Source organism: Cervus elaphus, chromosome 22 (assembly GCF_910594005.1).
Source record: "Cervus elaphus chromosome 22, mCerEla1.1, whole genome shotgun sequence".
Taxonomy (NCBI): Eukaryota; Metazoa; Chordata; class Mammalia; order Artiodactyla; family Cervidae; genus Cervus; species Cervus elaphus.
In genome coordinates, this window is record NC_057836.1 from 40,476,303 (window position 1) to 40,501,940 (window position 25,638).

The window sequence follows — 25,638 nt, forward strand, 5'->3', positions numbered from 1 at the left end:
GCTAATATTCTTTTAGGTTCTCCAGCATATAGTAAAGTTACAGCTACACTATCCTGTAGTCTAAGTGTGCAGCAGCACTATGCCTAAAAAAAACAATGTGCATACCATAATTTAAAAATTCTTTATCGCTAAAAGTGCTATCCATCATCTGAGTCTTCAGTGAGTTGCAATCTTTTTTCTGTGGAGGTTCTTGTCCCGAGGCTGATAGCTGCTGACTGATCAGGTGGTGGATGGTTAAAGGCTTGGGTGGCTGCAGCAGTTTCTTTTGTTTTAGTTTTTAGTTTTTGGCTGCACTGTGTGACTTGTGGGATCTTAGTTCCCCTACCAGGGATCAAACCCACACCCTCAGCCATGAAAGCTCAGAATCTTAACTACCGGACCACCATGGAATTTTCTGTGGCAACTCCTTAAAATAATACAACAGTAAAGTTTGCCCCATCCTTTCCTGAATGATTTCTCTGTAGTATGCAATGCTGTTTGATAGCATTTTACCCACAGTGAGAATACTTTAAAAATTGGAGTTAATTCTGTCAAATCCTGCTGCTGCTTTATCAACTCAGTTTATGTAATATGTCATTTCAACAATCTTCACAGCATCTTCACCAGGAGTAGATTCCATTTCCAGAAACCAATTTGTTTATCCGTAAGAAACAGTTGCTCATCCATCCAAGTTTTATCATGAAATTACAGAAACCCAGTTATATCTTCAGGTTCCACTTCTAATTCTACTTATCTTGCTATTTCCACACCAAATCATCCATGAAAGCTGGAACTGACTTCTTTCAAACTCCTATAAATGTTGGTATTTTTCCCTCTTTCCATAAATCACAAATGTCCTTAATGGCATCTAGAATAGTGAATCCCTTCCAGAAGGTTTTTAATTGACATTACCCAGTTCCAGCAGAAGAAACACTGTTTTTGGCAGCTATAGTCTTATGAAATGTACTTCTTAAATAATAAGACTTGAAAGTCAGAATTACTCCTTGATCCATAAGTTGTATAATGAATGCTGTGTTAGCAGATATGAAAACAACATGAATTCTCATTGACAGTTCTTGGGTGACCAGGTGCATAGTCAAGTGAGCAGCAATATTTTGAAAGGAATCTTCTTTTCTCATCAGGTCTCAACAGTGGACTTAAGATAATCAGTAAACCATGTTGTAAACAGATGCTGTCTTTGTTGTTCCATTTACAGAGCACAGGCAGAGTAGATTTAGCATATTCTTAAGGGTCCTAGGATTTTCAGAATAGTAAATGAGTACTGCCTTCAACTTCAAGTCACCAGCTACATCAGCCCCTAACAAAAGAGTCAGCCCATTCTTTGAAGCCAGGCACTGACTTCTCCTCTCCAGCTATGAAAGTCCTACATGATATCTTCTTCAAATAGAAAGCTGCTTTATCTACACTGAAAATCTGTTGTTTAGTGTAGTCACTTCCATTAATTATCTGAGCAATAGCTTCTGGATAAACAGCTTCAGTTTCTACATTACCACTTGCTTCCTCACCTCGCACTTTTATGTTAGGGAGATGGCTTCTTTCCTTAAACCTTATGAACCAACCTTTGCTAGTTTCTAACTTTTCTTCAGCAGCTTCCTCACCTCTCTCAGCCTTCAGAGAATTTAAGAGAGTTAAGGCCTTGCTCCGAATTAGGCTTTGGTTTAAGGGAACGTTGCGGCCTGTTTTTCTATCCAGATCACCACAGCTTTCTACACATCAGCAATAAAGCTGCTTCACTCTCATCATTCATGCAGTCACTAGAGGAGAACCTTCAAGTTCCTTCAGGACGTTTTCCTTTGCATTCACAGCTTGGCTAACTGTTAGGCACAGGGACCTGGCTTTCTGTTTGCCTCGGCTCTTGCCTCTCTCACTAAGCTTACTCATTTCTAGCTTTTGATTTAAAACAGGAGACATGCAACTCTTTCTTTCACTTGAACATCAGAGGCCATTGTAGGGTTTCCTGGCCTAATTTCCATATTGCTGTGTCTCAGGAAACAGGAAGGCCTGAGGAGAGGGAGAGACACGGGGGAAGAGTGGATTTAAACAGCAGTCAGAATACACACATACATCGATTAAGTTCTATCTTACATGGGCTTGGTTAGTGATGCAATTACAATAGTAACATCAAAGACACTTATCACAGGTCACCATAACAAATATTACAGTAATAATGAAAAAGTCTGAAATACTTCAATTACCAAATGTGACAAAGGGACAGAAAGTGAGCAGCTGCTATTGGAAAAATGGCATCAACAGATCTGCTGGACACAGGGTAAAAAAAAAAAACAGTCCATAAGATGAAAAGTAATAAAGCAAAGTGCACACACACACAAAAATCATGTCTGTATGTGTAGATAATCTATCCCTAAAACAGATGGTCAACCAATAAAATCTGTAATTCTCATGTGTACAACAGCCCAAAGTTGGTCCTGTGTTCATTTAGAATGTGATTTAAGTTTAATGAGTTTATTATGATTCTTTTTAAGTACAATGTAAGTGCCATACTTTCCATCAGATTAAAGGGGTGGGCTCTTTTACTCATGAAAACTGTTAAGTTCTTCTGTAGGAAAAGGGGCTTAAATTTGAACCCAGAAGACCCTTTCTGGTTCTTTTTTTACCACAAGCAATGCAAATTTAGGCATATTACTTAAAATCTCTGAACATGACTGCCAACAGCAAGCCAGGGTTAGTACCTGACCTGCTATAAGCAATAAAAAATATAACTTGGGCAATATCTTTATCATTAATGTTACTCATTAAAGTGGGGTAAAAGGGCAATTAATATGGATAAGAGAAATATATCAAAGATCAGAGGTTAAGAGTACACTCTGAAACTGATAAGAAACATGTCATGGAACATAGTATGTCTCTAGAAGGATACACAAGAAAGTGATAACTAAAGTTGCCTCGAGGAAAGGAACTAGACAGCTGGGAAAAGGGACATATTGTTTAATGTAATCTTTTTGTATCTTCTAAAAATGATACCACATGAGTATATTATCTATTTCAAAAATAATTATGGACTTCCCTGGCAGTCCAGTGGTGAAGAATCCACCTTGCAAAGCAGAGGATAAGGGTTTGATCCCTTGTCAGGGAACTAAGATCCCACAGGCCATCGAGCAACCAAGCTGTGTGCCACAACTAGGGAGCCCACAGGCCACGACTACTGAACACACACACAGCGACCAGAGAGTCTGCCCTACACTGTGAAAGATCCCACATGACACAACAGGGACCCGAGGCAGCCAAATCAATCAATCAATAAACATTTAAAAACAAAAATAATGGATAAAATTAGCTGTCATTTTAAAGAAAGGACACAGCCCTAGGGACTATCTTTTAATGTCTAAAGGAGAGTTCCAGAAACACCTTAAACCTCACCAGTGTCTGGGGTTTAATCCAATCAATATGTTAATAAGGGTAGTCGCTACTGTTTATTGAGCGATTATATCTTACCAGCCTCTACAGTACGCACTACACATGCAGCTTCAGCCCACTGGTAGGCAGAGCTCTACCGCAGTAACAAAAGGCCTGAATGTTCTAGGCAGGAATGCCTAGAACCCTGTACAAGCACTTACAAACTGGTGAGGGAGTTGTTTGCTGTACAAACTCCAGAGAGTTTATGCAGCATATGGTTCACTGCCTCACAGCTGAAGAATACAGATGCGTTCTAAATGCTCTACTAAAGCCTGCCACAAAAGCTGTGCATTTAACTACGAACTGAAGCGCTGGGGAGAAAGGTAAATTATTCACTAATTAATGCCCAATGAATTATCCTAACTCAAAAAACACGTCTCTCAGTTTGTGTCCTGGGCAGTTTCCATATTTTCCTTAATAATAATTTTGCTTTGTTTTGGCTGCACCACACAGCATGAGGGATCTTAGTTTCCTGACCAAGGATCCAATCCCCACCCCCTGCAGTGAAAGCTCGGAGTCTTAACCACTGGAGCACCTGTGAAGTCCCTATGGTATTTTTTAATACTTCATGTTTAAAAACAGAGATTTAAATGAACATACATACATTCTTGGCTCCAAGGAAAAAAAGGAGGGAGAGAAAAGGAGAATAAAGAGTGCATGAGTTATGTCTATAAATAGTGGTAAGTGTGACATAATATAAAGGCTATGGAATTCTGGGTCTGAAGCCCTGAATTCAAGTTCTAGTTCCAATACTTGCACACACACACACACACACACACACACACACACACACACACACACACACACACACACCCTTTAACAGTTAATCACTATTATTATAAGATGTGGAGAATGTGGTTTCAGTCCACCCCAATATAAAGAAAAATAACATCACACCAGCACCATCACTACCACAAATTCAAAACTAAACTCATCTCCGTCTCTCAAACTTATTTCCTCCTGTGTTCCTGCTATGAATGACACTCTTAGAGCCCTGTTGCCCGGGGAGCAAAGTCTAGTCATGTGCATCTCACCTCCCTTTAACCTCACATACACTAGTGTATGTCTATTCTGTTTCCTACATCCATCCTTGCTTCTTTACTCCCACCGCCACTACCCTAATTCAGGCCCTTCCTCTCTAGTTTGTTTTGTAAAACAATCTAATTGGTTCCCCTTCTCTAGTTTCTCCCCAGTTTAATTCTATTCTAACCCCTCATCCAGAGTGATATTCTTAGAACTCAGCCCAGAAGCACATTCTGTCTTCAAAGTCTAGCATTCAAAGAGGCTGCACTTCAGCAGCCAATCCTCCACTCTTCCACTGTGAAGAGGTCCTATACTTTCATTCCAAACTGGTCTCTAAACAGTCAGCTTAATCCCATTTTCCTTGGCCACACTAATGGTTCAAGGATGCCCTCAAGGCAGTGTGACCTAAAGTGGACCGGTCATAGCAAAGACCCAGGTTCTTATTTCAGACATGAGTGGGGAGTGGAGGAGGAAAAGTTAAATCTCCCCTAGGGAAGACATGAGGTGCAAATGTGAAGCCATTTTAATACCATGAAGGAAGCCAAACTGAAGAGGAAGTAAACACTGGGGACAGACAGAGCGTAAAGAACTGCAGTGAACTGGGACGAGTGCTCTGTTCAAACTAGACCTGATCACCTCCTCCCGAAGAAAACTGTTGTGTGCACCAGTCAAATTCCTTCATTTCTCAGGTCCTCTTTGACCTATAGTCACAAGCATTCTAACTGACAGAAAAAACTTCTAAAAGCTAGACTCATCTCCATTGTATGAGATGCTTAAAGGAAGCTAGTCTATATACCTCTTTTTAAGTGGATAAGGTACATATCCAGTTATAGAAACAAAAAGTGGGAGCAGAGACCTGGGCATAAATAAACCCTCTCTTCACCATGGTTTGCCTCTCTACTTTCTTTTGTGAATGTGTTAATATTCTCAAAAAAAATTTTCAAGAATCACTGCTACACACAGACCTTAGAACAACTAAAATTCACCTCAATTCAGCCCATCCTAAAAAAATAAAAATAACTAAACAGAAACAAAAATGCAAATAATACCTCTCCAGATAAGAACTAAAGTCCTCTCTCCCTCTCTCCCTCCCTCCTTATCTGTCTCTCTCTCCCCTTAAAAAAATTTCTCTTGGAGAAAGCGTTTTGCCTCATTTACTCATACAATTTTTAGAATGCATAGTCATTATTGACAAAACTCACATTCACGGCAGGAAACGGACAGGTTTAAAGAAAATGAGAGCAACACATCTGTTCTTGTAAAGCTTTTTTCAGTTACGATGACAAACATCCCCCTTTTGGTATGTGAAGGTCTCTGGTTGGTTAGTTAAACATATGACTTTAAACATCTGACTAAGTATCTTTTAGGAGGAAAGTAGTTAACAGAAAAGATCTAAAAGAACTAACAGCCCAAACACTGCAAGACAATCAAAAGACTGTCCCTGTTATCATCATTCTGCTACATGAAAAAGGAAATAGCAAGCCCTCTCCGCAGCCAGGGCCAGCACTGCTCCTGAAACGTTTACACAGCCCTCCCTGGGAGACAGGCCGGGAGCTGCGCGGGACAAGTGTCAGATCTGCTGCTGCTTCCAGGCTCAGCAACCTGAGGGGGACAAGCAGCCTTTCCATCAGAAGTTTCTTATGCCATCTAAACACATTCCCATTCCACTATGTGACTATAAATAAACTGGATTCCCAGTAAGATGGAGATCAAGAGTTTACCTCATTTGTTACCAAGCCGCCTCTTTTGCTTACCAGTTTCTCCTTGCTCTACCTATCTCATTTATCACTTTTCTTTTTCCATAATGAAAAAATATATATTAATGTCAAACTCTTAAGATTCAAAGCCACTATTTCTTTTCCTATTTCATTGTAATTACTGATCTCATAGAGGATTTTGGTTTTTTAAAAATTCTGTTGTAAGTACTAAGTATTTAATTTTTATCCCTCAAAGTAAACACCTAGGTAGACAACTCCATATTATTTATTCATTCACTCCTTCAACAGTTCTTCACAGAGGTCATCACAACTGTCTTACTAAATCAATGGCAATGACTTGGACAAAAGAAAATCTTACATGTTTCTCAGATTACTGCTCAGCTCATTTAACCACAACACCTTAGTAAAACGATCACTGTGGCTTCTAACTGGTGATCAGAAATCAAAACTTCTATTCTTATTTTAAATTCCACCCCTCTGGGATAACAAATGCTTGTTACAATCCTCTACCTACTTCAGTTTTTAAATTGAACATACATTATTTTTATAATTTAAAAGCCATATGTTTTTTTTAAAAAAGCACTTTGTCTTTTATTATCTCAAGACAATTGTTTTGCTTATCCTCACTTTGGTAGGATATTCAGTAGCAGGAAAATGCCATGTAAACAAAAGTCCAAAAGCTTCATTACTATAAATCCTTCGACAGCGTGTAAACAGACATTCTTCAGAAAATGTTTGAAGATCAAATGCATAGTTTTCTGGATAATCTTGAAGACAGTATGTAAAACAGTAATAAAATACACAAACAATCAACAAACCTTTATTTTTGACACTAAATTTACCCTCTTTCCAAAAACAAAACAAAAACTATCACATTAACTACAAATAAGTTGCAAAACTAAATGAGTTTATCTCTTTTTGTCTGTTCCTGATTTTCTTCCTTCTCTATTTTGGGCATCTGGCAAGGTGTCTAAAAAGTATTTACTGTAAGATTAACAGGTAAAAGCATTGATTCTCTCTGGAAGTATTTGATTTGTTGCTCTTGTATAACACTCTCCAAATACAGATTTTTAACTTCTCATGCCTAAAAAGACAACAATGGAGAGCAAATAGTTGGGTATCCCTTGGTTCCCTTAAGCCAGAAAACTTGAATTTTAAGTCTCTCCCTAAATAAACACTGTTACTTTGTGACACTTTACTCTGAAGGGGGCAAAAAACATATTTAGTCATATATACATCCACAAAACTCTAAAGTTCCTATTAGAAAATATATAATACTTTGGACAGAAAAAAACAAACTTTTTAAAGAAAAAATATTTATAAAAGCTCATGCCCACAATTAAATCTGAATGTTCGCCTCAATTCTAAGAACATCTTTTAAGGAAGCTTAAAGCTTTATGTTTCTGTGTAACGAAACGTAAGTCTGGGTGGACTGGTGAAAAGCTCAAAGGCCCATAATCTCGTCACAAAGCAGCAGGGTCAAAAGGCAGAGGTCAGCGAACAGGGGAACAGGGTGCAAAACAGTTCCCACACTTGAGAGGAGCCTATATCTCATTATTTCAGAAGACATTAAAAAACTATTCAGTTACACACATTAAAATAATACAACCATTTCCTTTAAGTCCCAGAGCAAATCTGAATTTTATGAAAATATTCCTTATTTTTAAGAGCAAGGAATTTAAGAAGTTACTTCTTTCCCCGACATTGAAAAAACACCAATCCCTCACACTCACAGGCCCATGCTTCAGCTGCCCCTCAAAGACTGACTTTCAGATAAAAGCTGTCACCTGATCTATTCAGCAGGGTTCACTGGGGCACAGAAATAAATACTAAATATGCATACATGTCAACAGACATTTCACAGCAAGGCTTCTACTCCCTAATGATTCAACAAAATATGTTTACTTCTTGACCTTATGGCCACATTCAGAAAAAGCTACATTTTTATTTCGGTTACAGGAGATTTCATTCCAGGGAAGAGTGACTACGATTCTGTTAAACTTTCAGCAGGTGTGACATTTGTACAGGAGACTCTGTAATGACTTCTCTCACACAATTACTGTGGGAACTCCAGGATCTAGGGCATCTGTCTAGATATCTGTGTACCATTTATCACACTCCAACCACAAAACTGTGTTCCAGAAGACAGGGTAACAGTACCAGATCAGCAAGATCAGGAAAAGAAGATTTCGGAATAATAAGTAAGGTTTTAAATTTTTGTTTTCCATTACCTTCCACCCTCTCTACATACATACTTTACCTCTCTGCCCTGTGGCTCCTTCTACCAGGGACAAGACAGCTTACTAGTGCTTCACAGTAAATGAGACCTCTTAATCCTTCACTGTGAGGAATAAGAAAGATTTTACGTTCGAGCCCACACAGCTATCAGGTATTTATTTAAAACAGAATTACAACAGGGCTGCCAATGGAAAAATAAGCACTGCCAGACAGGAGTGAGAACAACTAAACAAAATAACCTATTTTGGCATAATCAAATCACCTCAACGGTACCAATGCTTTTGTTTTAATCAACTGTGAAATCACAGTCACTGTTCTAACGAACAATGGCACAAAGCGAACAGTCAAGTACCAAAGCTCATTTCCCTGGAGCTGAGCCAGAATATTTTAAAATCTGAACAAAAGTTTATTTATTCGGAAAAAGAACATACCTGACATAGATGGGGAAATATTTTTAAACAATTTATTATCTTGTTACCCCAGCCATTTAAATTTCCTTAAAAGTTAGGATTAAACTTAAAATGAAGCAAATTAACCAAGAAAGTAAAACAAAACGTGGTGCTAGAAGTGCATCATCCATAAACTTTAAACATATGTTGTTGTTTTTAGTCACTAAGTCGACAAGACTCTCTTGCAACCCCATGGACTATCACCCCCTGCTCTGTCCATGGCAAGAATACTGGAGTGGGTTGCCGTTTCCTTCTCGAGGGGATCTTTCCAACCCAGGGATCAAACTCAATCACAGTCCTAAATTCCTACTGCCCAAACTACTCTTATTAAAGTCAATACATTATTCTCATGGAATTCCAGTTGATATGTTGGTGTTGATTCTTATAACAGGGAGGACTTCCAGGAGTTTGTGATGGACAGGGAGGCCTGGCGTGCTGCAATTCACGAGGTTGCAAAGAGTCAGACACAACTGAGCGACTGAAATGAACTGACTGAATGGGATGATTATGAAACAATCATGTTTCATCTGCCTATAGGGACATGATCTGTTATTTTAGTCCTGGGAGAAAAAAATATGTAATTTTAATATAGAGAAAGACTGTTGATCTAGCAGACTGTCCCTGTTTTCCCAAAAGACTATGAGGGAAGAAAAAGGAGGGAAATGGAAAGGATACTAGAAACAAAAAGTATGAAACCTGAATAGCTGTGGGAAATAAGAACTCCTCCCTGGGGATCCCCTGGCAGTCCAGTGGTTAGGACCTGGTGCTTTCACTGCTGGGCTGGAGTTCCATCTTTGGTCAGGGAATAAATATCCCACAAGCCACAAAGCGAGGCCAAAAAAAATAAAATAAAAACTCCTCCTTGTTCTGCTAAGGATGAAGGTAACTGGAGGATTCAGTGAGACCTCAGAATTTCTTCCCTATGAGATTTTAATGACAATTAAAAATTATGCCAAAAAAAAAAAAAAAAGCTTCTCCCCATTATTACAGACAAAAGAACCAAAAGAGCAAGCTGTGGCTTCATGAGGACTAAAGTGAAAATAAGGGTGATCTCTGAAGAACGAATTGGGGGGAAAAAAGTACAAAAACCTGGCCTGTAAGCAAACTTGTGCCATGATGACTATCTGAAACTTAATTTAGATACCAGTTCTACATGATATTTCTTCAAACTATAGAATAATTTTCTGTGTTAAATAAATGACAGTAGGCGTGTCCTGTACTAGAAAAGAGGGAGATAAAGAGGGGAAGAAAACAAGATCTTCGTAGCAGAAACCTGGATTCTTTCGGCCAGAGCACCAGAAAATTATGCAAGACAGATGGACTTACATCACAAGGCCTCTGGGATATAGAAAAAAAGAAAAAAAGTTAAAATATCTCTAAACTGGGTTTCAAATTTAAAACCTAGAGGTCTACAAGCTGTATCTAAGGGTTCGGCCTACTAGTCCACAGCAGGGTTGAACTTAAAAAATTCTACAACTCTAAAATTATAATTATACCTCATATTTTTATCCTATAGTTTAGAAAGCTCTTTGGCAAAACACTGTCACATTTCATAATTGAGAAAAGTATCGAGAAACAATCTAGATCAGCATGAAGAGTTCAAAAACATACTCCCATATGTGTCCTTGAACTATGAATAATCTTTTAAAAAATCTACATGGAAGGGAAGCAAACAGACTACTTTTGCAATGGTATTCCTAATAGAATAGGAATATGTGAAAACTGTTCACAGCTCATGAATAACCAGCTTGGCGGGAGCATAACAAGATAGATTTCCTATCCTGTGTGGGGCTATTCACAATTGCTGGCATAGTGCATGTAACGCCAACTTTCTCTTCCACCACTTAATAAAAGCACATAGGAATGGAAGTGAGAATGACATCATTAGAGGGCGGATACTGAATTAACTCCACTTATTTAAAAACACCACTTAAAACCTCAGCATTTCACCTATTTTTTATTGATTAATTTTTGGCCACGCTGGGTCTTCACTGCTGTCAGTAGGCTTTCTCCAGTTGCAGCAACCAGCGGTTACTCTGCTGCGTGCAAGAGTGTCTCACTACAGTGGCTTCTCTTGTTGCGAAGCTCTGGCTCTAGACTACGTGCTCAGTAGTCGTGGCACACGGGCTTAGCTGATCCATGGGACATGAAACCTTCCTGGACTAGGGATCGAAGCTGTGTCCCCTGCATCGGCAGGCGGATTCTTTATCAATGGACCATCAGAAAGTCCTCAACTATTATTAATAACTGTGACCCAATTCACAGCCGCCAGGCCTGGAAATACGTCACCACCCAGCAGCTGAGGACAGCTGGTCTGGAGGACTTGGAGGGGCAGCAGGGCACAGTGGAAGAGGGCCACCAGGATGCAAGTCCAGCTTTAGCCTTCATTGTCTCTGTGACTCTGGGCAGCAACTCACCAAAGCTCAGCCTCCTCGCCTATAAAGTGATGATAGTAATACATTCAAGTTATTGTGGGGATTCAAGATAATGTTTATAAATCATCAACCACAGCTCATGGCCCAATAAACATTAACTATTTTCATAGCTTCATTATATAAAGGGGATTTCCTGGAGCTACTTCTGACTTAATAGTGCTAGCATGTATCTTTGAAAGTCGTTTTAAAAAAAGCATTATTTCAAACTTAACTTTCTACACCAGTGATGTATAAAAATTTATGAAAGGAAAATAAAAGGCACTAACTTAAGAAATCCATTAATTAAAAGTTACAATATTTAATTCAGAAAAAGTTAGTAAAAATCATGGATTCTTGGGAAAAGTGCAGGAATGAAGGGGAAAGCAACCGTTTCATATTTTTCTAGCCTCATGATGTGCTGTCTCAGCAGTACATAAAACATTTCCATTTTTATTTCTAGAACTCTCAGTTCTTATTCTCCTCACACTAAAACAGCTATCCTTGCATTCTGTTTGAAAAGTAGTGTAGAATACAGCCTCATACTGAAAATTTCTGGAATCTCTGGCTAAGAGGTTATTAAATCTTAAAAAGTCAAGTCTCAGGCAGAAAACATTATACAAAGTACAATAAAAACAAAATATAAATGGGGAAAAATTACAAAGGATTAAACTTTATAGAAAAAGAAAACTGTCCTGGCTGACCAGGCCCAAAACCGATGTGGATGTCCACAAAGGAGGAAATGGAACGCAATTTCCTGAAGTATCCCTCTAAAGACACAACTGAATTTATCAGTGTTCTTTCATACAGCCACTTTCTGAAACTTTAAGAACACTAGTCACCATTTATGTGTTCATCACTTGGCACTAGTTTAGAAATAAATAAGACATGTTGTCTGCTTAAGAGGAAAAATCAAAGACTTGCTGGTATCTGCATGCTTGCTTAAAATTGGTGTTTACAAAAAAGTTTATTAATTTTATTTACCTATCATAGCTTATTTCAAGAAGAAAGGAATAGACTAAAAATATTATAAACATAAGAAATTTTAATAGCTTTCCACAAAGCTGACATAGACCTTTTAAAAGATTAATCATTCTTCTATTCTCTTGCATCTTTATCAATTTCAAGTTTCCCATTAAAAAAACAAAAAAAGCTAGTCCACTTTAAAGGTTAAAAAACCCACAAATAAACCAAATATACTAACTTTTATTATTGGTAACAAAAAGAAAAGTTCTATATTTATCTATCTCAAGTGATTTCATTCATTTATTCAAACAATCTAGTCACTGGGTGAAAGTGAAAGCAAAAGTTGCTCAGTCATGTCTGACTCTTTGCGACCCCATGGACTATACAGCCCATGGGATTCTCTAGGCCAGAATACTGGAGTGGGTAGCCTTTCCCTTCTCCAAGGGATCTTCCCAACCCAGGTCTCCCGTATTACAGGTGGATTCTTTACCAGCTGAGTCACAAGGGAAGCCCAAGAATACTGGAGTGGGTAGCCTATCCCTTCTCCAGCGGATCTTCCAGACCCAGGAATCAAACCACAGTCTCCTGCATTGCAGGTGGATTCTTTACCAACTGAGCTATCATGAAAGCCCATCTCAAGTGATTTCATTCATTTATTCAAACAATCTAGTCACTGGATATACAGAACTAAACAAGAGAGACATGGTCCTGCCCTCCAGGAGCCGACAATCGAATGGGAAATATTGACATGCCAAGTACAATATACCTGGAAATAAATAATGTGGAAACAAAGCAGGGAGACTGCAAGGGTTGGGCAGGCATAGAGAGGAAGGACACAACTTTATATAGGATGGTCTGGGAAGGCTACTCTGAGAAGGCAACACTTGTGCAAAAACCTGAACAGGAAGAAGTCAATCTTGCAAAGATGTAGGGCTACCCTGTGCATATGTTGATTATATGTTGAAATAATCTAGATATATAAATAAAATATATCATTAAAATTAATATTACCTGTTTCTTTTTACTTTTCTAAATGTGGCTAGAAATTTTAAAACTATAAATGTGTCTCACATTATATTAATAATTATAATGGACCATGCTGGTCTAGGGGAAGAGGTTCTAGGGAGAGAACAGAAGATAAACAGGCCATGAGATAAGAAGCTTGCCATGTTTAAGAACCTTTAAGAAAACCAATGCAACAGGAAAGATTGTTCCAATCAGAAAAGGTTGGAAAGACAGGCAGAGAGCAGATTATCAAGGGCTCTGCCAACCAGGGTGAACAGACTGAATATCTGTGTCCCACCCCCATAATTCCTATGTTGAAATTTAATCCCTCATGTGATGATATTTGGAGCTTGGGCCTTTGGGATGTGCTTAGGTCACGAGGGTGGAGCCCTCATGAATGGAATTCATACATAATCCTTATAAGAGAGATCTCAGACACACCCTCACCCCTTTCACACAAGACAGTCATCTAGGAACCAGAAAGTAGGAACTCATCAGCACTTCATCTACCAGCACCTTCATCTCGACTTCCCAACCTCTAGAACTGTCAGAAATAAATTTTTCTTGTTTATAAGCAACCCAGTATATGGTATTCTTTTATAGCAGCCTGAATAAACTAAGATACCAATAAAGAATCTGAATCTTGATCTGAATACAAAGACAGTTACTGAAGAATTTTAAGTGGAAAAAATTATTCTAAGATCCCACTGGCTATTTTGTGGAGAACTGGCAGTATCATCCACACTGCTGGAATACAGACTTCTAGAGATTACTTAACATGGTCATTTCAAACAGAGATCTCTGGATTTCTAAGAGTCCATGCAGATAACAACTGAGCGCGCATGAACTAACATTTCAAAAAGCTTACTAAAAAACTGCACAACACAGACTAACTTATTTTTTTCCATTCCTTGTGGCTGAGATTATAATTACTCATCAATCCTCATGTGAAATATGGGGTATATTCAGTCTTCATGTTCTATGTCATTTAGGATTAATCTTTTAAAAAACTGATACACTTAGCTTTTCATTCAAAAACAATTTCCAACCCATAAAGACAGGAGTGCCAAATTCAGAAACCAAGTACCTCATTTAACACCTTCAATACATATAAAAACATGTGAGACCCACAGCTGTCTTAAATAACAGACCCAGGACCAGATTCTCAGCTTCTGACTGTACATACAGCTTTAACAATTGTACTGACAGTCACACCAGCCAAGGTTTCACAAACAAGCAACATTCTTTTTAAAAACTATAAACTTATCTAAGGACAGGTAATTTATGCCAAGAAAAGACAGGTATAAAATCCAATAAGAAGAACAAAAGGTTTAAAATTTTTTGGAAGTAGTGTTTTTATTTGTGCAGTAAATACCTTATACTTCCATTATATCTTATATTCATTAATAAGAACAGGAGTAGTATCAAATATATACTTTTTTTATTTTTGTTTTGATAAATGAATAAAAAATACATGCAGTGCTGCCTGCAAGGAGACAAGCCAGGCCATGTCTTAAAAGGTAATAAAGACTAGTCTTCTCCTTCTTAACACCTTTTTTTCTACAGAGGTGTTAAACAATAATCACACTTTATTATAAGGTTATCCATGTAGGGTACTGGCAGAATTTATAACCTGTGAGATACAGTATGTATTATGAAGGAGGCATCGAATGTAGAGGTTACAAGCATGGACGGATCATGTCAGACTTTTAATTCAGGCTTCTCACTTCTTATATGAACCTAGGCAAAGTACTTAAATTCTCTAGCCTCAGTTTCTTCATCTGTAAAATAAAGAAAATAATGCCATCTCCTAAGGGTGTTGTCAGGACGAAATGAGGTAATAGTTATGAAGCATTTAGCCAGTGCTTGGCATGCAGAAAGTTATTTTATTATTCCTATTTTATTGTAGATTCTTTCAAAACAGTGACTGTCACCTATATACTCCTCAATGTGGCACACTCTAAGCATTTAACACTGAAAAATTAATCCAAAGCATAAAGGCTAGCTATGGCTTTACCAAAAGCAAAATTTAGGTCATTATTAATCAAAACTGTTAAGGATTTGGACATACGGCACTTGTTTCCTAAAGTACCTATTTTTTAAAACTGAAGTATAGTTGACTGAAGTACCTTATGTAGGAACTGCCTCTACCCTCTAACAAATTATAGAAGAAAATGTTTTCTTCCATATGGAGTTCAATGGAAATTATGACTAACAATGCATTGTATTCTAGACATTTACTTCTATTACTCCAAGAGTGTCTGTGACCAGAAGTGGAAATGCAAATCAAAGAATATACTCAGGGATGTCAGGACAGTCTGTCTCAACTCCTCAGCACTGGATATTATGTACGTGCCCTCCTCCAGCCTCCTTTTTATCTTCTCGTCCCCTTTCTTCCCCTTTCTCTTACTATTTCTCCTCCAAAGACACTTAAGTTCCTCCGTCCTCCCCTCTTTCCTAACCATCTCATCTTCTCTGCTCTTCTGAGCTCCCTATGCTGGTATGTCCTGCATGAACCAGGGCAGCAGATGCCTGAGCCCTAGGGTTACCACACGGACTTAGCTGCCCTCACTGTTGGGACAATTTCACTGTAAAGAATTTTATTCCAAGTGGATTTTTAAAATCAAGTATCACTATACCACAGCAATTAGACCTTGAATCTTCTTTGGCCCCATTCGAACGGAAATCGATCCTTGTATTATTCCTTCCCCAGCACCCCAGTTACCAGGCCAGACCTTCCAAACTCCCAAACATAATCTACTGTGGACCAAGGATGTCAGCAAAGTTAACAACTGAGGCACTATCAATTGTGCTCAGATCAGGGAAGCTCCTATCCCACCCAGCCCTGTAGGCCTGGCATTGGTTTTTTCTTTTTTCATTTATTTTTATTAGTTGGCGGCTAATTACTTCACAACATTGCAGTGGGTTTTGTCATACATTGACATGAATCAGCCATGGAGTTACATGTATTCCCCATCCCGATCCCCCCTCCCACTGGCATTGGTTTTAAAAGACTTTAGCACAGTCTTGACTATGACATTCAGTCTGGATTAAGAGTAACCCTGAAATGCTTGCTGAACCCAGGTTAAGCTCATCTTTTTTTGAGTTTAAATAACTATGCAGCTTTGTGCATTACAACAACCAAGCTTGGAACTGGTGGTCCAGTGGTTAAGGACTTGCTGCTCTCTCTGCTAGAGCCCTGGTTTCAGTTCCTGGTTGAGGAAGCAAAGTTCCACAAGCTGAATGGCACGGCCAAAAAAAAAGAACAACCAGACTTTAGTCTGGTGCCTGTTCTGATCAAAAGGGATCTCTGAGATCTTAAATTCTCAGTCTTGGTTTCTCCACTCTAAATGATGTCTAAGGTCCCTTCCAGTACTACTGTGGCATGATACTGTCAGTTTTAATGAAATTTTATATCTGAATTCAGAACATGGTCTCCACTGCCTCTAAACTCTAAACCACAGCCAAGACACCAAGGCTAAAAATAAACAGCTGGAGGCACCAAGGAAGATCTCAAAACAAAGCAGGGATCTCATCCATCAGACTTCCATATCTATCAGCATTCCTGAATCCAAGATACCATGGAAAAGCTTTAAGAATATTCTGGTCACCACACAATTTTCAGACTCATTAAACACTATGTACAAGGTACTATGAAAGAGAGCGGCAAAGACCTTTCCCTCTTGGGGGAAGGAATATTTGGGGGCTTGCACATTTACTTTAGTTGAATAAAGGTCTAATTACATCCTTCATTTTCCCACTGCCTAAAAGATCTGTTGCTGTAAATCAAGTCACATAAATTCCTACAGCTTGGTCTTAGAGGAAATGAGAGACATAAAGGAAAATTTCAAAATGACCTACTTCCCTTCACATCAACTAATTCCAGTGACTTCTATTTACACCTCCTTTCTTCTTTATGCAACAGTCAGTCTGAAACATCTTATCTTTAACATTAAAGGAAATTTAAATATTTCTGCTTTAACATTTAAGGAACGTTTTTGTTTATGGATCAAATACATCTTGAAAATACACAGTGAGTAGGAGAAGCACAACAGCTAAGACATGGCAGAGAAGAACAACAGGCAATACTGCTGTGTGTGATTGCATGCTAAGTCACTTAGTTGTGTCCGACTTTTTACCACCCTATGGACTGTAGCCCATCAGGCGCCTCTGTCCATGTGATTCTCCAGGCAAGTATACTAGAGTGGGTTGCCATGCCCTCCTCCAGAGGATCTTCCTGACCCAGGGATCGAACCCATATCTCTTATGTCTCCTGCATTGGCACGTGGGTTCTTTGCCACTAGCACCACCTGGGAAGCTCAATACTGCTATGTCAGTATACATAGAGAGAGACACCTCCATAAAATCTCTAGGACTTCCATATTTTAAATTTATATATATTTAAATTATTTTCAGTTGTTAAAAGACCTATATGCGATGAAAGAAGTGTTTTCCAATGTTGGTAAAGCAAAGCTTTACTGGAGGAGTGTCTAAAAAGCAAGCTAGAGCCCAGATCACTGAATTACAAGATCTCATTTCTCATAAGATCTCAGTCTATTTAACTGTTACTTCATCATATGGTTCGCGTTCTTCATTTGATAACAATGACCCACCACCTGCAAAGTGTAAAGTCTACGAATATGTATATGTTAAGAAAAAGTCTACAAAGCAACTGGTTTTTGTTTAATAGAAGTCAATTAAGATCTTCTAAAGGCAGGGTGACAACTTGCTAAGAAACAGTATGATAAAAATAGATTAGTTCCAGAAAAGTAAAATAGAAACCTAACTATCATTAACTTTGAAATTAATGCAGCAAAACAGAAACAACCTTGTGACTAATTTGCTTAATTCACCAGCCTTGTTTCCTGATCCCTAAATGTAGCTCTGTGGAAAGAGTTAAGAACTTGGTAGTTGGGTTCATGATACTACCTTCTCTTGTTTTCCTCTTGTCACACTAGCCGCATTTCTTAAACTCCTCAGTTGTTTCCATCTCATCCTTCTCACCTCAGAATGTTCCAATATCCCCAGGACTCAATCCTCAAGCCTCTTCTCTTTTCTATCTATATCCACTCCCTGGGTGACAACACCCAACTTCAAGGCTTTCAACTTACACCTAAAAATAAAGTCAGGGGCCCTGACAGATGTCTTGCCTACTTGGTATTTCTATCTGAATGTCTAATGGGCACCTCAAACTTAATATGTCCAAAGCTAAACTAATCTCCAGCCAGCTTCTCCATCAGTCTTCCAATTTCCGTAAACAGATGCTTGTAATTGTTTAGGGAGAAAATCCTGGAGTCATTTTTTTTTAATCATTTTCTTTTATTACGAACACCATACTCAATTCATCGTGAAGTCCTGCTGGCTCTACCTTCAAGATATACTCAGCTTCTAACCACATAACTTGGTTTAACCCCCAACAACTTTCATCTCGAAGAGTGAAAAAGAGCCTCCTAACTGGTCTGCCTCTTGATATAGTCTAGTCAACATGGCAGCCACAGCCATCTTTTTAGAAGGCAGATCAGATCTCATTACACTGCTCAAAGCCTAGTGATATGGTTTCCCATCTGTAAGTCTAACAGTCTATGAAGCCCTACTTCTTCTCAATGACAACAGCTACTACTCTCCTTCTTACTTGGTATCAGTATGGCCTCCTTGCTGTTACCACAAACCTAGGAACTCTTCCACCTCAGGTCTTTGCACATGCTGTTTCCTCTGCCTACAATGCTGTTCCCTGAGACAATCCACATGGCCAGCTTCCTCAGCTCCTTTAGGGTTCTTTTCAAACATTACCTTATCAGTGAGGCCTTCCCTAACCATCTTATTTAAAATCATTACAACCCTACAAATTCCATCATTCTGTTGGCACTGGCCTACTCTCATCTCCCAGATGTATTTTTCCTCACAGCACTTAATAACCTCTGACAAAATTACATACGTTTATTATTTCTTTACACTACAATGTAAGCTCTATGATGGCAGTGATTTTTTTGACTGCTTTGATTACAGCTGAGCCCAGTGCCTAGAACACAATCTACACCTAAAGGCTTTCAAAACTACTTACTGAATGAATACATTAAATTTTTTTTTTTTTTTTTTACTGTTTTGTTAAAGCCATTTGCACTATGCCCAAAGAGACTCAGGTCACACTTACAGGTGTTGTTTTAGCTTTACTAGGCATACAGACTCAATGAAGAAAAAAATACAGGCTTTTTCCAGTCATCAGTAGCCACTGACAGAAGGTCTCCAAGTGACTCAGTGTCATAAATGTTTAGGGAAATGTCTAGGGGGAAAGGAATTCTAGAAACCTAAAATAACCCCTTCACCAATCCTGAAAGAGGAATCTCTCCAAACATTTCTTTTTTCTAACTCCATAACACTTAACAAAGCCATTCTTAAAACGTACATGAAGAAACGACAGGAATATATAATTACACATAGCCTGGTACTCATCTATCTTTTCAAATAAAATTTTTAAGTAAAACTAGACATAGATTTTGTTGAAAATGTTTTGCTGTGAAACTGACTTAAGATATTCATTTAGCCAAGAGGTGAGTTGGTGGGTATTGTTCTAAAGGCTGAACAGTCCTGTTTACTACTGTTTATTATTTAATACATTCTTCACAGTCACTCCCTCCCCGCCAAAAAAGGAAAACACACACACACACACTGGTGCAATCAAGAATGCTATGTCCAAAAAAGCTGTTCTGAAAGGCTATGACCTAAGTGTTTAACACTGACACAGATAAAGTTCAAGCGGTAGATGTCACTTGTCTCACACGTTAAAAAAAAAAAAAAAAAAAATCGAGATTCAGAACCCAAGAAGGCAAGCAGAAAGAAATAGGCGTGAAAAATGAAATCAGTCATTTCTCCCTAGGCTCCTCCTGACACTGCGCACACACCCCTGCCCCCTCCACCGCCAGCCTTTAACAGCCCCCTTTCCAGAGGCTGCTCCCCAGCTCAGCCCCGCACTGCGCCATCAAATAATGAGTCAAGAGGACGCACGATGCCCCTCCGGGAAAACACAGGCAGCAATACTCGGTGCACCCAGCTGAGTGGAAATGTCTACTAACTACTTAAACTCGGAACCCTATAGGCGGTATCAACAAAGCATCGTCCTAAGTCCCGAGGTTCAAAGATCTTCGCCAGCCCCCGCGATACTGCCAAATCGACAGGATTCCAAAAGGTGACTCCACCGTCAGCGCAGAACCCGAGGCCGGAGGCGGCGCAGACCGCGAACACTCAAGGATGAAGTCCAGTCAGCCTCCCGCCCGGCGCTCGCCCCGCGGGCCGCCACCGCCGCCTGGGTGGACTCCCGCCCCGCGGCCCCGCGGCCTCGGACGCCCCCTCCCCGAAGGGTCGGGGCGCCGCGTCACGTGCAGAGGCTGAAACTTCGAGGTCCGGGCTGAGGGTGGGGGGCGGGAGCGCAGCGAGGCCGGGAGTTAACGTGCCCGGTGACTCACCGGCCGCCCCCGCGGGCAGCTGCGGGCGAGGGGGCCGGCTTGTGGGCACCCGCGGGCTCAGCAGAGCACCCTGCACGCGGAATAAATAACAATGTCATTAAATCGCTGCCCTAGAGCCTGGCCGGCCAGCGAGCGAGCGCCACCGGGAGCTGACTTTGTCTGGAGCCGGCACCCCGCCTCCCGCGCGTCCCCGCAGCGTCCCCCGCGTCCCTGAGGGGGACCCCGCGCTGCCGCAGCCCGGCCTTACCCGCCAGCTCGTCCGGCTCCAGCCCGCTGTCCGCGTCGATCCCGCACAGCACGAAGTAGTGCGCGAAGCGGCAGGCGGCCGGGGAGGAGCCCGAGGCCGGGCCGGGCGCCGCGCCGCTCCCGCTCATCCCGGCCGCGATGCTCCTGTCGCCGCCGTCGCCTGAGAGGACACGCTGCTGAGGCTGCCGCTCGGGCTTCGGTCTCCGCGCGCCCGCCCTAGGGCGACCCGGGCGAGCCCATGGCCGCGCAGCCGCCGCTCGTCAGCGCAGCCTCGCTCCTCACTCGGCGCCGGGGAAGCGGCCTCGAGCTCGCGCCCGGTCGGTCCCGCTCCCGGTGCCCGGCGCGGGAGGGGCAGACGGGGGGAGTGTCGCCGTGAGAGGCCCGCGTCGCCGCAGCTGCGCTCGCGAGCTGGGAGCCTCGGCGTCTGGCGCCCGCCGGTCAGCTGAGCGGCGTTCTGGCGGTGGGAGCGCGGGGAGGGCGCGGGCGCGGGTGCTGAGGGGAGGGCGCGCTCGCGAGGGGCGGGAGCGCGCGTTTCGGCTGTACGTGCGCGCGCGTCCAGCGGGCTCGGAGGGAGCACCGGATGCTGGCGGGATTCGTGCCAGCCCGGCGGCCCGGGCTGCGGCTCAAGGGCGACCCCACACACGCGCCTCCGGCTGCCAGCAAGAGGCAAAGCCGCAGAGGGGATGCTTCCTATCCTGAATTTTTAAAAAAGAAATGCAGCTTGGGGAAAGGTTAACGGCTGCTCCGAAATCATTTCCCACAACGATCTGGAGCATCAACATACTTTAAACTGACAAGTGCGGATGTCCATCTTATTTTAAGATCGTAGTCCTTGAATCCTTCCACCAGCGCTCAACCCCGCTCACAAGCCATCCTTCCTCACCGAATCGGTGCCTACTCAATGGCACAAAGAAAACAAAAAAACCCACTCAATATCCACAAAGCTTTAAGACTTCTAAAATGACCACAGTTATCAACTTCCCCTAGCCGACCCATTCCGTAATTTATCCTGACATTTTCCAGGTCAGTGTAATGTAGTCAAGGCGCTCCAGTTCCCCAGCTCTGTACTCATTTGAACTTATCTGCTCTTCCAGCAGGTACAATCGGCGGCTGATAAGACAAAAGGAATTAAACCCTGAACTCTTCTCTTCACAAGGCTATGGCTTTCTTACTCTGCTCTTTCCTCTGACTTCCCCCTCTTCACAACGATATCACAGATCTTCTCTTACTCCTTTGAAAAGTGAAAAACTAAATCCATACTATCTCCACATTGTCACCCCTTCCACACCACTTCGGTACGCTTTTTTAGGGATTTGGGTATAAGGTACGCGGTGGGGTGAGGGGAGCGTGTGGGTGTGCGTCGTGACACCCGGTAGACACACAAGCAAATATTCCAGGAAGGTGGACTGAGAGACCGAACCTCAGATTTGACTGGAAAATGTTCTCCCTGAAAGATATGTATGGAAGTTCAGTGGGCTTCCCAGGGGGCGCTAATGGTAAAGAGCCCCCCAGCCAACGTAGGAGACTAAGGGACAGGGGTTTGGTCCCTGAGTCTGGAAGATCCCTTGGGGAAGGGCACAGCAACCCACTCTGTATTCTTGCCTGGAGAATCCCATGGACAGAGGAGCCTGGCGGGCTACAGTTCACCAGGTTGCAAAGAGTCGGAGTCGACTGAGCGACTGAACACTCACTCCGGTGGCTCAGTGGTAAAGAACCTGCCTGCCAGTGCAGGAGACCCCAGGGACAAAAGCTCCATCCCTGGGTTGGGAAGATCCCTCTGAGAAGGAAATAGCGACCCACTCCAGTATTCTTGCCTGGAAAACCTCATGGAGGAGCCTGATGTGCTACAGTCCATAGAGCACACACATGCGTACCATCATTTACTGTAGCTTGTACCCTCACTTTCTCTTCAGGTTTGAAGTGTAAGAAGAATTAAAAAAATCAGAATGAGCCACAGCCTGGGTAATGCACCTTTAGCTCCTATTGCACCCTGCACTTTTCCTTCAAAACACTTACAGTGACCTTTTCTGTGTCTGTCTGCTCGACTGGAGTCAGGATCTCCTAGGTTCAGCCTGTTTCTATTTTTAGTGTCTAGCAGAACCCTGATCCATCTAGCCCCTCAATTCATGTTTATTAAATGAATGAAAGAAGGGTGGTTATCTCAGTAGTAACAAGTTGTTGATGCTACTAGGAAAATACAGAAACTCTATCTGTGACATATTTATAAACATATGCTAATTTGCTATTATAAAATGATTGCTTTTTCTCATATAGACAGAACTGAAATATGTAAAACAATTTCACTAATAAGGAGGGGAGGGAATGACAGGATGTGTATGTGTTTCTCCTATCTTCGCTGGTAGATCCTTACAGAATGTTTGTTTGATTCTAGATTAATAGAGGACAATAAAAAATGAATTCACTGAACTAGCCAAGGGATATGGTACTTTTGTTGATTTGAAAAGCAACTGACTTTTTAAAAAATTTTATTTGGCTGTGCCGGATCTTAGTTGTGCTATGTGGGATCTTTTAGTCATGGCTAAAATCTTCCCTAAAGGTTTCAATAGAGTTATCACACGTTACAAGGTTAAAACTCTAATTTGAAAATACCTGGGTATGTTCCTAATTATCACATCGAAGCAACACTGTGGTATATTCTGCATTAAGCTGCAATAAAATAAAGTTGAAAGAATAACCAAGAGAGACTTCCCTAGCGGTACAGTATTTAAGAGTCCGCTGTGCAATGCGGAGGAAGCGGGTTCGAGCCTTGGTCAGGGAAGTAAGAGCCCACGTGCCTTGGAGCACCTAAGCCTGTGTGCCACAGCTGGAGAGCCTAAGACAACAGAAGATCCTACATGATGAAGATCTCAGTAAAAAAAAAAAAAACAAGAATTAACTATACATCAATGCACATATGTTTTCCTCTAAAATGATGACACAGAAATAAATTAGCTAAGTGAATAAAATGACTTAAATCTTACAAGTTATTTAAACTGTGTTGAGGAGGGGAGAGATCATATCCCTATTCCCAGGCTAAGATAACCCTTGTTGGTACCATTCTTCCTTTCCACCATGTCATCTACACATATTCATAACCAAGAGACACAAGATTGCTAAAGAAACTACTCAGAGCCCTAGACATTCCTTCGACCACAGTTTACTAGTAGTCAGAGTCACCATATGTTGTGCCAGGTTAGCAGTAATCAGTTAATTCCTCATTCCTGTGCCGCCTGCAGGCAGCAAACCCTGGCATGGCTGTACCTCTCCACACATAAGTCATCCCCCTCATTGGAGGTTTTACCAGAGAGTCCTTTAGAGATCATTGCTCAAATACTTACAGCATTGCCTTCCATTTTGCTGCTGTTCCTGGTACATATGCTGCCCGACTGGAAACCTACAGTGGAGGCAACAATCCCATAGCACCAAACATGCCAAATAATCACAATTCCAACAAAAGATTCTCTCTTGTGGTAGAATTTTTTTGAGTAACGTTTTCTTCTGCTAGCTAAAAAGCTTTCTGGGAAAATCTTACTGCAATGAAAAATTATTTGGAAAATCAATAATCATATTCCCTCATCATTAGTTTCAGAAAAAGCATTAGTTTATGCCAATAAGAGTTTGGTGGCAGAAATTCCCTGGTGGTCCAAAGGTTGAGAATCCACATTCCAATGAAGGGACACGGGTTCAATCCTTGGTTGGGGAACTAAGATCCCTCATGCCTCAGGGCAACTTAGCCTGTCAGTTCAGTTCAGTTCAGTCCCTCAGTCGTGTCCAATGCTTTGCGACCCCGTGAACCGCAGCATGCCAGGCCTCCCTGTCCATCACCAACTCCTGGAGTCTACCCAAACCCATGTCCATTGGGTCGGTGACGCCATCCAACCATCTCATCCTCTGTCGTCCCGTTCTCCTCCTGCCCTCAATCTTTCCCAGCATCACGGTCTTTTCAAATGAGTCAGCTCTTCGCATCAGGTGGCCAAAATATTGGAGTTTCAGCTTCGACATCAGTCCTTCCAATGAACACCCAGGACTGATCTCCATACTCTGCAATTATTGAGCCCATGCAATCTGGAGCCTATGCTCCACAACAAGAGAAGCCCAAGCACCGTAACCAGAAGCCCCATGCAAGGTACAAATAGAGAATGCCCTTGTACTGCAACGAAGATCCAATGCAACCAAAAAAAAAAAAAAAATAGAGTTTGGAAGCAAAACAGCCAACTCACAGTTTTGCATAAATCTGTTTCCACCTTAAACGATGGGTCTAAGATTATAAGAAACCTTTTGTCTAAATCATTATGCTAATGATCTGAGAATATGAAACTAAATAAGACACAATCCCTCTTCTTCAGGAGTTTATAGTCTAGCAGGAAGGAAAATAGATGGGTAAACTTCATGGCAAATAGATAGGGAAACAATGGAAACAGTGACAGACTTTATTTTCTTGGGCTCCAAAGTCACTGCAGATGGTGACTGCAGCCATGAAATTAAAAGATGCTTGCTCCTTGGAAGAAAAGCTATGACCAACCTAGACAGCATATTGAAAATCAGAAGCATTACTTTGCTGCCAAAGGTCTGTCTAGTCAAAGCTATGGTTTTTCCAGTAGTCATGTATGGATGTGAGAGTTGGACCATAAAGAGGACTGAGTGCTGAAGAATTGATGCTTTTAGACTGTGGTGTTGGAGAAGATTCTTGAGAGTCCCTTGGACTGCA

The 25,638-nt window shown here is 41.2% G+C and overlaps 1 protein-coding gene across 7 annotated transcripts in view; it reads right to left on the reverse strand.

The window, feature by feature from the left end:
* DENND5B (DENN domain containing 5B) overlaps positions 1 to 21,356 on the reverse strand; it is a 206,919-nt gene extending 185,563 nt beyond the window's left edge. For 6 of the 7 annotated variants that reach the window (XM_043880884.1, XM_043880880.1, XM_043880883.1 and 3 more), the window contains exon 1: positions 20,932 to 21,204. In XM_043880884.1, coding sequence (XP_043736819.1) covers positions 20,932 to 21,058 — 127 coding nt within the window. In that variant the 5' untranslated portion in view covers positions 21,059 to 21,204. Of the gene's footprint in view, positions 1 to 20,931 lie in introns of all 7 variants that reach the window. The other variant, XM_043880881.1, reaches the window with a different exon arrangement.
* Between the last annotated feature and the right edge of the window lie 4,282 nt (positions 21,357 to 25,638).